This window comes from Heloderma suspectum, chromosome 2, assembly GCF_057233095.1.
Source record: "Heloderma suspectum isolate Gila_16-S chromosome 2, 16-S_ref, whole genome shotgun sequence".
Taxonomy (NCBI): Eukaryota; Metazoa; Chordata; class Lepidosauria; order Squamata; family Helodermatidae; genus Heloderma; species Heloderma suspectum.
In genome coordinates, this window is record NC_139459.1 from 91,445,020 (window position 1) to 91,463,153 (window position 18,134).

Here is an 18,134-nt window from a genome sequence, read left to right on the forward strand (position 1 = left end):
GATTTATATCTTACTTCTGAGTATACATGCACAGAAAGGGGGGATATGTTAAAGATTAAAAGCAGGCTACCTAAGGTGATTGAGTGTCCCCACTACTGCAGTAATGTGAGGGGTCACTGATGTGCTCCTGGGAATTTCCTTAATGGGAATGGGAAAAACTACTTCTATTGGGGAAACCAGAGGGAATAGGACATCCACGTCACTGCCTTGACCACGTCACTGCCAGGTGACAGAGGCACTCCCAGGATTTAATGCAGGAGGTGGGGAAGAAATGGCACACTGTGGTAAAGCTGCCATGGAGCCACTTTCACTGAAAAAGTTGGCGTAAAAGAAGTTTTAGAAAATGCGGCTTTTCAAGAGGGAAGCGGCTGGTTGGCAGTGGATTGGTGACAACGTCATCTGTCGTGAAGGAATTCAGCCTGATCTAACTTCACATTAAATTGCTCGTGAAGACAGCCCCATGGACGAGGAGAAAACAAACCAAAGGGGAAGAGGATCTAGAAGTAAAAGGAGCTTGGGGAAATGGATTGAAAGCTGTAGGTTAGGGAGCCAGATAGCATAGGCTTGTCACATTTACACTGAGAAAGATATTGTGCCTCTAAGAGCTACACAGAAGGGAGAATTCTCCCAGGTAATGTTTCTAGCATTGTGATCTGTAAATCTTAAGGTGGTAGTAAGAGCCAAGAGAGAAGGTGAGTGCTGAAATACACGTACCGACTTAAACAAAACCAACCCATGCACAGGATGCAGGCTTCTAATTTTCTATGTATTATCCAACCAAAATGGTCATAAATGTATGCATAGTATATGTTTCTCTTCCATATTCCTTCTTTCCTTAAGTACAACAAACAAAGCCATACAATATATAAGTGTACATACACATCCTTGGCAAGTCTCAGGTAAGCATTTTCAAGTGAAAATAACTGTCTTTCAAAACATAATAGTTTGCCCAACCCTAGCTCCCTTGGAATAGAAATCGCTTTGCTAGGACTCTGTTGGAAGTGCCTCCTCCAAGAAACCAGGCCTTTGATCACTCATGGTGGGCAATAATGGAAAGCCACATTTTAAAAAAAGGGAAACACTATGGTTTAAAAAATAACAATAGTAGCAGAAAACATTTCTCAAATCTTTCTCTTTACCCTGGCGCTGCATACTGCTATATTTGCAGGGAGTTGGGAAAACTGCTGCAGTTCAAACACATCTCTCACTGCCCATCGACTCATCTGATTTTCAGCCTTGCTTGAACCAACCACATTTTGGTTTGAATGAACATACGAGACTTCAGCAACATCATCTAGTAAATGAAAAGAAACACAGAGTTCATATGCTTAACAACTAAAAATGACTGACAGATAGACATTCAATGAAACCTAAAGTTTCACACAAAATTATAAGTTTTAATTTAATTACTATTCATCCATCCAAGTATGTCTGGGTAGCAGAGTACACATTTTAAACCTACAAACTCAAAATGTTAACTATTTTAAGGATGATGCAATTTTCAAGATAAGGAAAATTTTGTTTGAAAGCACTGTCATTAATAAAAATTATTTCAAGGCCAGCTTTGATTGTCATAAGTGAGATGCTAACAAAACCGTTGGTTCTGTATTGCCCATAAGTACCAAAGATATACAGTAAGAACTACATTCCATTAATGAAAATACTCTAAATGGGCAGCTAAAGACTGTGACATTAATAAGACCAATAAAACAGAGGAAGGTTTTAACTGAAATAAAACTAAGTTTAGACTGTCATACAGGCAGGCAGTAAACCTGTCTCAAATGTTCCACTTACTCTAAGCTCTAATGGCAATTTCAAAGAAAGCTAGAATTGTTGTTATAAGATATTATAAGACCATCATACCTTTGTGTTCAACAGTGTTTGTTTTTGTTTCAAAAATGGGCTTTAAAATGATTTGACAAAATCCACCAGGTTTTTGTCTGTAAAGAAATTATTTCTAAATCTGTCCTGCTGTAAATGCACACATTTGCAGCATTACAGAAAACTCCAAGTGTGTGTTCCCCCCAGCATCACTCACAAAATCCTCTTCGTTATCTGCACTTCACTGTCCAACTAGCTACGTTTTTCACTGTAATAAGACATTGAAAAATACAAGACATTGTGAGGGGGGTGTGTGTATGTGCATGTGTATACGCACATAATGTATATACACTATACTGTATACATATACATTGTATATACAGTATGTACACACACACACACAATGGATTGGATGCAGCAAGAATCTCCCATGGATGAAATAATGTACACTAGGATAGTACAGTAGGATTTTATTCAATCACCACTGACGAAAGATGTTCAGAATGAGAAGGAGAGATGTTTGTCCTAAGGACAAAAGTCTGACTAAAAGCAGATTCCCACATATGTCACTTGATAACTTGCAGCTTTACTTAATTCTAAAATTTTTAACCTACCAACCAGCTTAGCTTTAAGCTCTAATGGTGACTAACTTACATATGGGCAAGTAAAGTATTTCCGTGGAAAAGGAACATGTTTGAGATGTTGTCAGATGATCTAAAGCTTTGTCTGTGTATTTGATTGGTGATGGCTGTTTCACACATGCAACACTAAATGATGAACATGTATATTCAACAAAGGAGGGACTCAAAGGCTTCAAGATGCACACATTATAGGTCATGAACAAAGAAGTCCCATATTTCAGAAACTAAAACATTTTCATATTTTAATTTATGGCCACTATTCTTCTTGGAAAAATATTTTGTGCTATATATGCAATTACCAAGAAGTTTGTCCAGTGATCCCACTTTTGGTCCTTGGCTTGCAAATGTTTGCTTGTTGAAAGAAGTCTGGTACCTACTGAAATTACTTTGTTTTCTCAGTGTCCGAGAGGGATGATTGGCAAATCTCAGTGATTTGGAGTCAAACTGAATTCTACGCCCATCACTTTTTAGCTTTTGTTTATTAAAATCAATCTTCCTATTTGAGAAGCTGTCCTCTGGTGATGAAAACTCCTCTATATTCTGAGAATCAGAATTGCTTTCCTCCAAGCTAGAATGCCTTCTGTGCTGAACATTTCTGGAGGAGTTGTTGAGTTCTTTGTTATAGAATCGTTTTTGTTTCACAGTGCTGGTGAATTCCTTATTTCCTGATTTGGGTATCTCAATATCATCAGACTCATCGCTAATGTCACTTGCTTCTTTCACAGTTGTGATCTTTTTGATATTTGCAAATGATTTTGTCTTACTGGAAGGTGAAATATTCCAATGACTCTTCTCAGAAGTCAAATGGTTTTGCAGGAGCAGGGGGCTTTTTTCTGCATCTAAACAGTCATGGGTTATTGTTGTTTCTTTATAGCTTTTAACATATTCCTGATCAGTAGGAACTTGGGAAGGAAAAATAATATCATCACTTTCCACTGAACTCTCTTCAGTCTCACTAACTACCCCAAAATGATTTGAAATTTGCATGTCTTTGTATTTATTTCCAGTATCCTTTTCTTCCTCAGAATAAGGTGAAATGGGATAATTACCATTTGCCATTTCACCATGCACCTCTTGTTTTTCAATTCTGAATGGTGATACTGCTGTTTTCTGTTGTCCTGAAATGCTACAGTGGTCCTCAGTTTTCAAAGAATAGCCAGTTTGGGAGCTTCCTTTGGATCTTTGACTCACAGATTTGCCAACACTTTCATCACTGGAGGTACCAGTGCAATTGCCATTCTCAGCTGTTTTAATTCTCTTTTCTAGAAGTTTAGGAAATCCACACTGCATTAAAGTAAGTTGTCCCTGCAGAATTTTGGCATTTTTTGCTTTGCAAGATCTGTTTCTTTCTGCTTTCAGCTTAGGATTTCTCACTAGCTCCTCATCACTGAAGTCACTGCTACAATCAAATCCTTCCTTTTCCAATAGTTCCTTTGGACTAATAGCATCTTCATCTTCACAACCACGTTCTGTATGCTGAAGTCATGCAAAATAGGAAAATATGAAACAAGTCAGACATTTAAAATGTCTTTGTCATATTAGTACTAATTTCAATCTTCAAATGCCATATAATCATAACTAATAAAATAGGGTTGGATCCAGACTAACGATGAGCAGAGTTCCACTCATGGGATACTCCTGTAAGTAGAAGGCATGGGGAGTCAATTTTTGCTTATTTCTTTCTCCTTGCAGCCCCTGCGCTCCCTGAAAAACTGCTCCAGAGAGTGGGGAAACCCTCTGGAATAGAGTGGAAGATGGTGCAGAGGGCTGTAGATGGAACCAATGAAACTCTCTCCATTTCCTCTGGCAGGAGCCTCCTTCCATAAATGGAAGGAGCCATTTTATTCACAGAAGAATATGTCTGGATCCAGCCCATACAGTATAAGTACTCGGCACGAAATGCGGAAACTGTGCCACGTAAAAAACACACACACAAAAAAACACTTCTCCTCAAAAACTGCAAGTTCTTAGGATTATACCTATTGGTACCAAGAGCTATTGTTTAACTATTAAGGAACAACTTGCACTTCTTTATTGTGGCTTTCAGTGTCTCATTTATATGCAGCTTTTCAGGATTCAAAATTATTTTTAGCAAAACAATCCAAACCAAAAAGCTTGACATATACGCTGACATTGCTAGGCCAACTGGGAAGCAAGTCTCACCTCATTGAGTAGATTTTACTTCTAATAGGTATATTATGATTACAAGCTTAATTGAATTATTTGTAAGGAAACACACTGTATAAATAGCCAAGCTTTTACAATATAAACAAAACCTTCTTCCTAAGAAGGCATTTCTATTTATTTTCTACTGTATTGGTTCAGGTGTTTGAGTCTCTATTTTATGTGATAACTTTGATGATACAGTTCTTCCACTGTATTTATGGCATAGTTGTTATACAATTTACATTCAGCTTCCTTTTAGAATGACATTTTTAAAATAGAAAAATAAATTCTATATAAGCCATGGCTACCAATGCTAAGGGAATTATGATGTGAAAACAGAAAGCAGTTGGCTCTAAAACTTCCTAAAGGCTATCACTGGCATCATATATCATTGGTGTCACCATTTCTTTTATTTACTTTTTGTAAACGTATTTTTAAGAATACAGTTGAGTTGTTGTATTCTGTTAAATTCCTTGATATGACCTCTCCATGTACTATTAGGTAACATATACCCTATATTTTGCTATCCAAAGAGAGCAGGGACTGTCATGCTACTTTCTGTAAATTCTCTGGGAGGTTTTTGGCTAAAGGGCGGAGTATAAATGGTGCAAATAAATAAACAAATTTCTAATCCTAACTATCTAGCTGTACATTATCACTTGCCAGATTCAAAATGTATAAGCTGCAAAAAATATTCATAAACCAGAAAAGAAACTTTGTACAAAGCACACAGAAATGTTCTGAAATACTTGGATGTTTGGGACACTTCAGACCCTGCAGTGCTATCTTATTTTCTCCTGCTGCCCTCCAACTGATAACTGGCTTTATCGATAGGTAAGAAATTCTATGAAGCTCACTCACAGAAAAGTAGTACATTTCATGACATGTAAGAACAGAAAGACAACTTGACAATTTACCGTTTCGATTCCATGTAGCTGGGGTTCCTCTTTTAACCATGTAGTAGCTGTCATGACACCAGCTTCCACTTGACCCTCCCTCTATAAAACAGCAAAGCAATTTTATAACAGTTCAGTTTGTGTCAGGTAGACTCACAGCTCTAGTCTGTAAACTTTCTGTCCATCAGTGCCCTGTATCCTATATACCAGTCTTCGAGATGTCTTGGACTACTGCTCTCAGCATTCTTGACCATTGGCTATGTGGGGGGAGGAAAATGAGGGGGGGGCAATGAAATGGAGTATCCTTGAAAAGGACAAAGCTGGCTGGAACCCTGAAAAGTACTCAAAACTGCAACTTTTTTTTCTTTTGCAGGTCCCACTTGTATTTACATACTTACAATCAAGGACAGAGCTGAATGCCCTTCATTTCTGATCTTTTCCTGAAAGGGTAACATAAAAAATATGTAGGAACAACTAAAATCAAATTAATTAATGCAGTGCCAACTGGACAGGTCCTCTCTTACCCTGTAAGAAAAATAACTTTATTTATTCTTATATTTTTTATGGGGTGATTAGTCCTTTGCACAAATTGATAATTTTACTAGTGTGAAAATCCTCTTCCATTTCAGAATGTATATTTCTTCAAATACATAGTAAGACATAGTGAGAATATACAAAGATATTCAAAACGTCAAGGAAAAACACCAAACCTCCAGAATTTCTTTTGTAAGGCAGGATCCATGGTCCTGAAGCTTGAAAAGGTTATGGATACCAAAAAGTTCTCCTTGATGTTCTTTGGATCCTTGCACTGCTTCAAAATATCGCTTCGCATTTTCACTTCCTACCACCACACAATGCAGTTGCTAAACAGAGCAATACAAAAGAATTCAGAAGCATGTTCCTGCAACAACATGTCAGACTTTCCTGGCATTTACAGTATATACACAGCTTTAGCCAGATCTAGCAGAAATTCCTAAACTAGAAAATATTCTGTTTTATTTACCCTGGCAGATGCTACTATTGTGGAGTAATATTGACCTGAGCAATTTTACTGGAAAGAAAATGTCTGAACTCCCCTGTGTACCCTTCCCAGAGCAGCTTGCCTGATGCCTACGTTGTGCTCTTTTCGGCATCAGGTAAAGACCATCTTATTTTCCCAGGCATTTTAGTCTTTCAGTTTCTGTTGTTTTAAATCTATTACTGTGCTTTAAATCTTTGCCCTGCTGGTAGATTTTATTTTGGTTTTAATTTTTATTTTATAACTCATTTTTAAACTTTTATATTGTATTTTATCATGTTCTATTTTATGGTTTTAATTTTTGTGAACCACCCAGACAGCTTCAGCGATTGGATGGTATAGAAATGTAACGAATACATAAATATTTTATTTATTTACAATACTTCTATACCACTTAAAATATTACAATCCTGAAGTGGTTTACTTTAATATACAACATGACAATATAAAAACAACATAAAATAATAAATAATTAAAAACAGGTAAGAGCACTTAAAAAAACACACTACGGCATAACAATAAAACAGGGTGGTTTTTCTGTGCGACTTTCCCTGACCAGAGAGACCGGGACAGTGGTCGAAAGGGTGTGTGCCACCACTGAGAAGGCCTGCTTATGTACCGCTACCAGGTCACATTCCATTTGTAAGGGTAGACAGGAGCACCATGACTCTGCCAATCACGCTTTACCCACTGCCACCACCGCCTCAGGTCCCCGCACCAGAGACTTGGAGGAATGTCTCAGATGCCTCAACATACAGCTTAATATTCCTGGCTGGTGACCCACTGGATTTAATACCTGACCCAAGGGAAAAAATAGCAGCACAGAATGTTGAGGTAGATAGTTTACTTACAAGTTAGGGACAGGGGAAATGGGGAGAGTAATGGAAAGAAAGTACAGAAACCCAATTAACAAAACCATTATTGGAAACTCAATACAGATAAAATAAGCTAACCAGCTGTGAAGGATTGTTGGTCTTGCTCCAACAACCCTGCAAGGTAGGCCAGGCCCAACTTATTTATTTATTTACAGTATTTATATACCGCTCCTCATCAGAAGACTTCAGAGCGGTGAACAACATGATCAAAGAATAAAACAATGGTTAAAAGAGTTAAAACATTTTTTAAACTTGGCCACAGGTTCCCCCAAAGTTGACCCAGTAGCTCCCTTCCCAGGCCAATAAGCACTATATTTAGCACTGAAGTTATACAGGACATACCACACCAACTGGAAGTTGGATAAAAGTTTATTAGGGGAAAGGAACAAAGAAGAAGGAATGGGGAGAGGTGGTAGGTTGTACAGGAAATTACAAGCAAGGTACAATACACAGAGCAAAACCAGAAACGCCAAACACCAAGGCACACACTGCCAAGAGCAAAACAATAAAGCTACCTAGTCTATCCTATACATACCAAAGTATGGGCCTCTCAGGATAGCCATCGACCAGCAGCACACCCTAGTACCGTCAGGGCCAAGAAGAGACACCCACCCCTTCTTTATCCCTCTTTCTATTGCCCAGCCCTAGCAACTCAGGGCAGATTTGAAACACCCAATCCAAGCCCAGTCCCAGGACACCCCACTCCACCCCTCAAGGAGGCTGAATGTTCCCACCAGGCATGGCTGTTATCATTTTCCCAAAGAGCCGAGCAGAGCGTGGCCTTGAACTGCAGGGCTGAGAAATGGCCAAAAGACAGTCAACCTCCAGGTGGCTACTTCATACATGACTACCCAAGCAGCCCTCATGGTTCCCACTTCTACTATCCCATTCTTGACACTAGCCTATACTTCTTACACCAAAGCAGGGTCCTTTACATCATACGCCATGCAAGCTAGACATCTCCACTAAGACTGGATGGAAACGAAGGACACAGAGCTGAGAATCCCCCCAGGCTTTATACAATCTCCAGCTCAGCTCTGGCCACTCTACTCCTCCCCACTCCCTCCAGAGGAAGAGACGGCATATTCACATCTCCCCAGCTGGGGCTACTCTGCGTAGGCCGAAATGGTTTACGGCCTTGAAATGTAGATAAGAACCCCAGCCCCAAACTAACAGCCTTGAGATAATCCAGGCCTTCCTCCCTTTCAGGTTTCACAAGGTTGTGTGCCTCCTTTTGCAGGGCCTTTAGCCATCTCCTATTATAAAGCAATACATTCCTAGCTAAAAGCAACACAATTTCTCTTAATAGTTTGCCCAGTTACTCCTAAGAAATGCATAAAAATGGAAGGCAGTCTGCTATATAGATGCTCTTGTTTTTTACACCACTGGCCATAGAATGGCCAGTAAGGGCTCCTCAAAGGATCTCAGGGGTTGACTGGGTATGTGTGTATGGGAAGACGGTTAGCTAGGTATCCTAGTCCCAAGTCATTTAGGCCTTTGTATGTTAGCTACAAAACCTTGAAGATGGCTCAATAGCTAATAGGCAGTCAGTGCAGGTATAATATGTGCATATCTAAGTGCTCCACTGAGCATTCTAGCTGCTGCACTAGCTGCAGCTTCAAAACCAGGCAGAAGGGCAGTCCCATGTAAAGCACATTACAATAGTCTAACCATGTGGATACCACTGCATGGAACACAGTAGCCAGACTATCCCTACTCAGGAATGGACATAGCTGGCATACCAGCTGAGGCTGGTAATGGGTGCTCTGTGCCACTGAGGTCACCTGAGCCTCTAATGGCAAAGACGGATGCAGAAACTCCAGCAGATTACATACCTGTTCCTTCAGAGGAAGTCCAACTCAGACCAGAACAGGTGAACCCAATTCCTGGACCCAGGAACCACCCACCCACCAGGTCTCTGCTCTGTCTTATCAGGTTTCATCTTGAGTTTATTAGCCCTCATCTAGCCCATAACTGCATCCAGGCAACAGGTTAGAATATAAAGTGTACTACTAGCCTACAGTAGGTATACCATTTACAACATACTATCATCATCAATAAACAAAATAACAGTAATTTAGGTTTAAATAGCAAGGAACTGCAAATGATGAAACAAACTAGATCACAGATTATATCCACAGTCCACCTCCTCAAGGATTAAGTAAGGATTTAGTTAATGTGGACCAAGGGAAGGCAATGTATAATCCATAGACTCCATCTGGACCACCATGGCTTTCCCTTGAATTGAGCAGAGCCTATGTGGTTTCCCCACAGTCAACATGTTTCAGATCCAAGATGGTTTGGGGAGGATCGGGTTGGAAGGAAAGTGTGTGTGGGGTGGCTGAGTCATACATTGCTTACCTTTGATATAGACAGCAACGACTACATCCTTGTGCACAGCAAGGCTGCATAAATTGTGCTGAAGCCCAACTTTGGGCAGGATTGCAATCAAAATGTACAGCATAAATATAATAAATGTTTAGATGAGATGTTGAAACATATGTAACAGCCTGATCTTAACCAATAAATCTGATCTTGATACATCTTTAAGACTTTTGAGGATTCCAAATTGTTCTCAAACTTCCTCTTGTGAAGTGAGAGCAACTGAAGGCTATTTAAAAGCCTGATGGTATAGAAATTTGGATATTATGCACATCCTTGCAATGACAGATTCTAAGACCTGAAATTGCACCCACAACTAACCCCCAGATTTCAACTTCTGCAACCATAAGTAAACCATGTGACTTATTTTAGCTAGAGAGAAATAGGGCCAATGAGAAATGTCAGAAGGTCACTTTAGGAGGCCTGTGAGAAATGTCAGAAAATTATAACATTTATCAGTATATATGATGCTTTACAGTGTGATTTAATTAAAAGAAAATCTACACTCTAGATTTTGACAATGGGGAGACAGCAAAGGGAAGGAAGGGAAAAGACAAGAGAAAAGTGAGGAATGGGAAATGAAAGGGTAAAAAAAGGATTAATGTGAACCAATGCAATTATATCCATGTACTTATGCTTCAAAATCAAAAGGCATGGACATAAATTATGGAAATGAAGATGAAGCCAGGTCATTAATCAAAGGAACTTTGTACTTCTCAGGACATACAGGGAGGTATACAGAAATGTTTATGTGTGTTATATTTATACCTCTACCATAGTAAATGTCATCCCTTACTAGCAGAGGATGAAATCTGATCATTTATTGAAGGCACTCTGGTAAATGTCAAAAGTTTCTGTTTTTATATTCTTTCTAGAAAGTGCTTAGCTTATGTATGAGAATTAATAAATGAGTTTAAAAGCCATAAAACCAAGGTAAAGATTACTGTGCTGCATTAGATCACCTTTCATTCACACAAAAACAACTGGTCTACAAGTATAGTAATTTGATTTTTAAAAAGCAATTTGAATTCAAATATAGCAAAAACCGTACCTGTTTGTAAACTTGTCGTAAGTACATCATCTCCTCCACAGTTCCCAAAGAGATAAGCCTAAATACTTTCACATCCCTGCACTGGCCAATCCTGTATGCTCTGCAAAATCAATATTTCCAGGATCAAAACAAAGAATACCATATCCACTACACGAAACACTTCTTAACAATTGACCCGTACCTGTCAATGGCTTGAAGATCATTAGCTGGATTCCATGTTGGGTCAAACAGTATAACAATATTAGCACCAACAAAATTGAGTCCCAGTCCACCAGCCCTTTACAATAATGTAAGAAATAAAGAGGTGAAGAAATACATAAAAGATGAGGTCAGCGCTTATGCATACAGCAGCACACTATGTTACAAGTTTTTTTCCTAGACAAACTGATCACATGTTCTTGACCTTCCCAACAACTATCAATAACTTTCCATTAAATTATGAACCCTGCAAAAAAAAAAAAATTCCCTCAAGTTATATAAGGAGCAAACTTACTGCAGTTTCATAGCCAGCAAAGATTCCTCTAAAAGTACTCCAATGCAATAGAGCTGCTGTCCAATTACCACTCATAATCTCATGATAGTGATGATGGGAAATGACAGCCATATTTACAATGATGTAAACTATGTGGATTCATGGAACAGTTTATACAAGATATCTTGAGGTCATTTTCACTATTTCCCCAAGCTATATAGGGTGAAGGAAAGGGGTAAGGTTTACATTAACTATGTTGCTCCATTTACAGGAAAAGCCTCTTACCACATTTAATTAACCTAATGTGCCACACTTCGATTTGAAGAAAAAGGACATGATTTATACTCATTTGAGTTTCCAACAAAAACTCAGATATGAAGCTTTCCAAACTTAAAATTTCGTGCTTCTACTTCCCATGCAACACTTCTTTTCCACCACTTTTAAATTTGTTGAAGACAATCCAAAATAAGCCATTTAGAAGATGCTCTTTTAAATGAATCAGCTAAACCTCTTCCACGTTGGCAAGTTTCACTGAGAAAATGTGATTGCATACGCCTTAAAACTCTCAGTGCTCTTGTTTGGATCATATATAAATTATCCTGCAGGTATTTTCCAAAGAGTCAAATCGTATTTGTGCCTCTGATAAATTTTCTTTCAGGATACCATATAAATTGAATACATTTTCCTTACAAATGTTTCAAAGGAGTTGAATTTCTGAGTTGCTTTGGAGGAATACATCTAAAGCATTAAACCTTTTGGGGGTCTTCCCTATTAGGAAGTCATTGCAGTCTCATTAAAAAAAAAAACATTTAGAAATCCAGGAGTTTAGAGTAGCCAAGTTTGGGCAATAGTGTGTCTACCAAAGAACAAAAGGTAGCAGCAAAGACAGAGGTTCATGATCTTTCTAACTCAGGTCTTGTTAATATTTTTTTTTAGTTTATAAACACTAACAATTACCCTAACGATGTGTGCAGATACAGTTAATCATTATTATACCCAAATTGGAGGAGGCAGGGCTGTGGCCGGGAAAGTGTGGGTTACACTAGTCTTGCAAAGTAGCCTAGTGTTGTCCTTCCTATTTTGCCAGTGGGGTTGTTAGGGTACGACAACGCTGCAGTGTAGCCCAGCGTTGTTGTCCAGTCTCCTGGTGTTGGGGTTTTAGGAAGATACAGATGGGGCTCTGAAGTTGATTGTAGCAGCTGTGCAATTTATTAAGAGCTAGAGGGGGTTATTTTTATTGCTTATATTGCTTTAAGAGAACCTGCCATTGTTAGCTCTTTAGCCCAAGTAGAGCCTCTCCCCTTCACTCTCTTAGGGCAAGCCTTGGAGATGAGACAGTGTGCCATGCAGCTCCTCAAAGGTAGTGTTTTCTCATGTATGGCAGTAATAAATAACCCTGTTGTGAAGGTCATTGTGTGAATCTGAATCTATTGTGTGTTGCTGAGCTGAGCAGGCCATCCCCACCCCATATTAACCACAGCCTTCACCCCTGTAATGGCCATTGGCCCAAGGGCCATCACAGGAGTGTAAGGAGTCAGGGAAAGAATTGATGGTTCCAGCTGCAGGTGGAAAAGTCATTACACAGTCACTAGGTCAACCTGTTGAGAAACAACATAGGAGAAGATCTGGTATACAAATTTCTCAGAGGCCAGGTCTACTGTCTGGTTTGACATGGTGCCTAGACCTTGCCACTGCTCAGTTATCAGATCTACCAGAAATGGTGGACCTCTGATGCTATTAGAATTTTTTTTTAAAAATGTGCAACCATACACAAAATGTACAATTCCAGGGAAATATGCAATTCCAAAAGAATGGTGGTGCAGTTAAAAATTCAAGCCATGCAAAAGTTGTATTGCTAACTGGTATAAAAAGTGACTGATGCTAACGTGAAAAGTAAAGTAAGTAGTCCAGGCAACTCTAGAACCCTAAACGCTTGCCTGATCAAGCATACCCATTTCTCCTACTACCACTAAAGACACGTCCCACAGACTCGACTACTACTCTCTAGAGCCATTTTCCCCAACCTGCTGCCCTCCATATGTTTTGGACTTCAACTCCCATCAGCCCCAGCCAGCATGGCCAATGGTCAGGAGTGCTGGGAATTGTAGCTCAAAACATCACCCAGTTGGGAAAGGCTGCTCTAGAGAGTGTTCATTAATGTTTCCATGATGAAGGAAATCATTCCAAGTCATGTGAAGTTATCAACATTATGATAAGGGCAGTGATGCCATAAAATATCCAATGTGATATTCTTAAGACAGTAATACTATGTTTGTGCATTTTGGGATTTTTCTCTTGTTCCTAATGGTTTTTTTCATCCATCACTTCAAATAAAGTTTTGTTGGAGTTCATGATGCTCCTTGAATATAACACCCCTCTGCATTAGTACTGTTCAATTCCCAGGATCTGTGTAGGCTTCTAAATGTCATGGAATGTGACGCTAAGCAACAAAGTGCACACAGAAGGGAAGTGCACAGGTCTGTTGTAGCACAATGCACGTGCAAATTACAACCATAAACTTCTGTGTACTGCAATTTTTCCTCCCCCGGAAAAATTTCTGCAACGACCATGGTACTATAGCACAGAATTATGTGACTGGAATAGCCACAAAGATCACTGAGAATAAACACCTGCCTTGAAGGTATTTGATGCTAATAGAATACTAACATCAAGTACAGCAAGATGCTTAACAAAATGGCAGTCTTATTTCATGTTCTTTTGGACTCAGGAGTGAAATAAATGAAAGTGTTGGACTGGGAGCCCAGAGATCCGGGTTCTAGTCCCCACTCAGCCATGGAAGCTCACTGGGTGACTTTGGGCCAGTCACAGACTCTCAGCCCAACCTACCTCACAGGGTTGTTGTGAGGATAAAATGGAGAGAAGGAGGATCATGTAAGCCTCCTTGGGTTCCTTGCAACAGGAAAAAAAGGCAGGGTATAAATGCAATAAATAAATAAAATAATTAAAAGCATATTTCTTTAAAGGGAGAATTATACTGTGAAAGAAGAGTAAAGAATCTAGACTGCAACCATAAAATATAGTAATAGCTGTCATTATTTTTAATTGAATTTGTGAATGTCTATTTGGACATGTCACTACAGGCCTCATTCACACAAACTTTAGAATGACAAACTTTGCAAATGAATGTATTTACGATTATGTTGGTTCTAAAACTGAAATAAAAACTTTTATTTATCTAATATTATCACTCATCAGTTTCAGATCTCAAATGATCCCCAGAAAGGAGAGAGGAAGACTAAAGAAACATGAAAATACATAAGGGCTATGACTCATTTCTAGTTTCTACCCTAATAGCCTTGATTGATGCAGTCGACTTCCCAGTCTTATAACAGCAGACAGTAATGTTATTGCTTCTTCCCAAGGAAGTGACAAAATGCAAGATCAATCAAGCAGGAGTGCAGTAAATTTGCTATAAATCTCTAACTACCTAGGTAAAAGCAGACACAGCATTTTCTTACATTGTAGAAACGAGGCAAATGTTAACTTCTTCCACGCTGTTGAACTCTTTTACTATCTTGACCCTGTCCTCTGCCTTTGTATTTCCATCGAGTCTTCGGTAATCTAGCCCAGATGCCATGCAATATTGTTGCAGAACATCAAGCAACTTGTGGAAAAGATGGGGAGACCAGGCAATTAGTACAATTTAAAAACAACTACAACAAAACAGAGAGATCAAGTGTCCGAGACTCTTCCTACCATCTCTTTCCCCAAAGTCACAAATATTTATCAGCTTGCAGAAACACTTTTAACACACTTTTGTATTTTGCATTTTATATTTTCTGCAACAACAGTACATTTTAACACTGCTTTCCTTGTGGAAGTAACAAACTATTAATTTGGTCTAGAGATATCATATTATCTGTACATTCATGTTTTAATCTATACAATCCTGGCAATTGTGCCTTATCACGTGTGCTATTTCACAAATCTCATTAGTCACATGCAGGAATTCCACACATTAAAAAAAATGACAAGACAGCTGGGCCCAGTCACATTGCAATACTATACCAGTCTACTCAGAAGTAAGCCCCAATGAATTCAATGGGGCTTATTTCCAGGTAAGTGGAGACAGGACTAAATCCTCAGGTTATCTAAGGGCTGCTTCACACATTACACTTTTCCTACAAGGAGAACGCTTTGGTGTAAGAAATCATGAAAACTGCATGTAGATCATCATTAGTTAATCACATATAAATCTATTGAATTGTGTAAACATGAATACAGCTGAACAAATGCACATGAAAGCGTGCAGCAAAACAGCCAAAGGTATGATCACGTGAGATCAGATATATATGATTTCCATGTTTTTCCTGCACAGAAATGCTTTTCCTGTAGGAAATGTGTAATGCTTGAAACTGTATACTCTCATTATCACACTTTGTATCAAATATTACAAGTGGAAAAGCAAAAATGGACAGAAGATACTGTTATCTCCAGTGCCTTACACTTCACTATACCTTGCTAAGGTCAGTCATGTTCCTTACAAATTAGGAATGAGGGAGAATCTCATTTGGTCCACATTTCTAAACACTTCCCACACTAATACGTGCATCAGAACACACTTATCCTTTGGACTGTACACTTCTCTGAATTTTGCAATGCATTTCTTGGCTCCAAACATGCATACAAAAATGTTTATATTAGACAAAGTTGCACACAAAATGTGTATATTATGGAAAGTGGTGTATTAAAATAAATGTGACGTATTTTGGTGCAGATTTTTTAAAAATAAATTCGGAGAGTAATGTGGAAATTGGACAGAATGGACTTCTGATTTAATACATGAGAAACTGACATGGACCAGAAACGGACTGATTTGTCCATCCCTATTACAAATAGTATGCAGCTCACCTTGGTTGAAAAGGAAAAAAGAAGCACTTTATCCTTGCTTTTTCTGAAGTGATTAAAAAGTTTCTGAAGGACCTGGAAGTGAACCATAGAAAAGAGCACTGACTAAACCTCAGCCAAAATAAACCTTTGCATGTATATTATACATTCTACCTCCCCCTGCCCACAGCAAATGGACCAACTAATGCAGCCTATTCACTTTTTATCAAGAAGAATAAAAGGGAGTCAGTGGATTCTCAGAAACAACAAACATTAAGATACTAAATTGTCAGATGTGTGCATGTGTATGAGTGCACACCAATCTTGCAAAAAAAAAATGCTTTACAAAATGTTACTGTATTGTACAAAGAATCCTCTATAGGACTTTGGTTAATGCCCATTAAAAGGCATGAAACAGTTAAGGAAAAGTTATTTTAACACAGTCAGAATGCAAGAATTGCAAGAATTCTGAAGCATTATAACTGCCCATGGCCACAACCACACAGCTACATAGTCCTTAAAAGCCATCCGAATACTATAGCCTTCCTAACAGAGCTGACACTCTTTTAAACCTGCTGTACTACATCCAAGTTCAGAACCTCTTGGAACTTGTCTTCCCAAAATCATCAGTCAGTTGAATGCCCCTTCCTGCTCCCACTGTCCTCTACTGCTCTGTTTACAGTAGGTTCTGGCTTCCCAGACTTTGCAGAGATCTTGAAATGCCAATAATACGCCCACACGCAATGTTCTTCTGGTAAGGGAGCAAATAATCCAGGGCATTCTGTATAACAGTGATACTGTTATTTTCAAAAGAAGCATGTCCACATCTGGCAACAGTAATTCCAGAGCACCATGCAGAAGCAAGGCACAAAAGGGAAAAGAGGAATTTTCTAACCCATGTCTATAGCCTGTTCCCACTGGGCAATAAATACTTAAACAATGTTATTGATTTAGTGACAAATACTTAACCTCTTAATTTGCACAGAGTTTCCCAAAAGCACAGCCTTCAAATGATAGAGGGATATTTAGCTGATTAATTATATAATGGCAGATAAAAAGCTATTGAATAAAAAGCAGCAATCGTACTGGTCCTAACCTACCCAGTAATGTACCACCATCTAATTAATTACAAGGTGAATTAAAAACGCACACATTGGAAGTATTTGCAGAGCTTCCATTTGCAGTTCAGTTAGAAACTGTCACAGCAGGATTGTTTTTATGGGTAAAAATATCGATCTTACTATTTCAGATGTATTTAAGAAAATAAAATGGACAAGAAGGGTGTTTAAATTTTAAAAGAAGTTCCCACCCCCCAACCCCACCGCCATGAGAGTAACAAATATGTTAATATAGTTAATTCCATAATGGATATAGTGAAAATAAATCCACCTAGTGTATTTAAATACAGTAAACTAATGTCATGCCATTTTGGAAACAGTATTCTACAGCATCGTAGCTCAGAAGACAAGAAAAGTAAGGACTACGTAGTTTAAGACTGAGAAGGAAAACCATACTAATCCACATTCAAATTACTTACTTAAACAATAAGCAAAACATAAAAAAAACTAATGCAAATAAGTAGTAACAGGCTGCTAAATAATAGGCATACTTTGATTTAGGGCATAAGGTTCATCGATAATAGGCAACATCATGGCTTCATAATCTCCAGGATGTACTACTGTGATACACTTTACACGGAGGTGCCCTTAATCATGACTGACTGGCAGCAACCCATGCAGCCTGGTCATTGAGAAAATGTTGCAGCACTGCCCCAATGTTTGGCCAGCATTGTTACTAGTAATTCATAGAATAAGATACACATATAAAAACAGCTAAATTAATTCTGTTACAACCACTGTCTAGAAATTTTTCACAGTTAAAGAACACATCTATCTGCCATATAGGTGGGACCTGCAACAAAATGTTGCAGCATGAAGTGCTCCCTTTTCAGGACACTAGCCAGT

General features: G+C 38.6%; 1 protein-coding gene across 9 annotated transcripts in view; it reads right to left on the reverse strand.

Annotated features, from left to right (window-relative positions):
* Positions 1–18,134, reverse strand: part of ERCC6L2 (ERCC excision repair 6 like 2) — an 84,092-nt gene that overhangs the window by 26,524 nt on the left and 39,434 nt on the right. For 7 of the 9 annotated variants that reach the window (XM_084834104.1, XM_084834100.1, XM_084834103.1 and 4 more), the window contains 8 exons: positions 16,195–16,266; positions 14,802–14,947; positions 11,032–11,127; positions 10,851–10,950; positions 6,235–6,387; positions 5,546–5,626; positions 2,762–3,938; positions 1,140–1,294 (listed from right to left, as the gene is read on the reverse strand). In XM_084834104.1, coding sequence (XP_084690230.1) covers positions 1,140–1,294; positions 2,762–3,938; positions 5,546–5,626; positions 6,235–6,387; positions 10,851–10,950; positions 11,032–11,127; positions 14,802–14,947; positions 16,195–16,266 — 1,980 coding nt within the window. The remainder of the gene's footprint in view (positions 1–1,139; positions 1,295–2,761; positions 3,939–5,545; positions 5,627–6,234; positions 6,388–10,850; positions 10,951–11,031; positions 11,128–14,801; positions 14,948–16,194; positions 16,267–18,134) is intronic. The other 2 variants (XM_084834105.1, XM_084834102.1) reach the window with 1 other exon arrangement.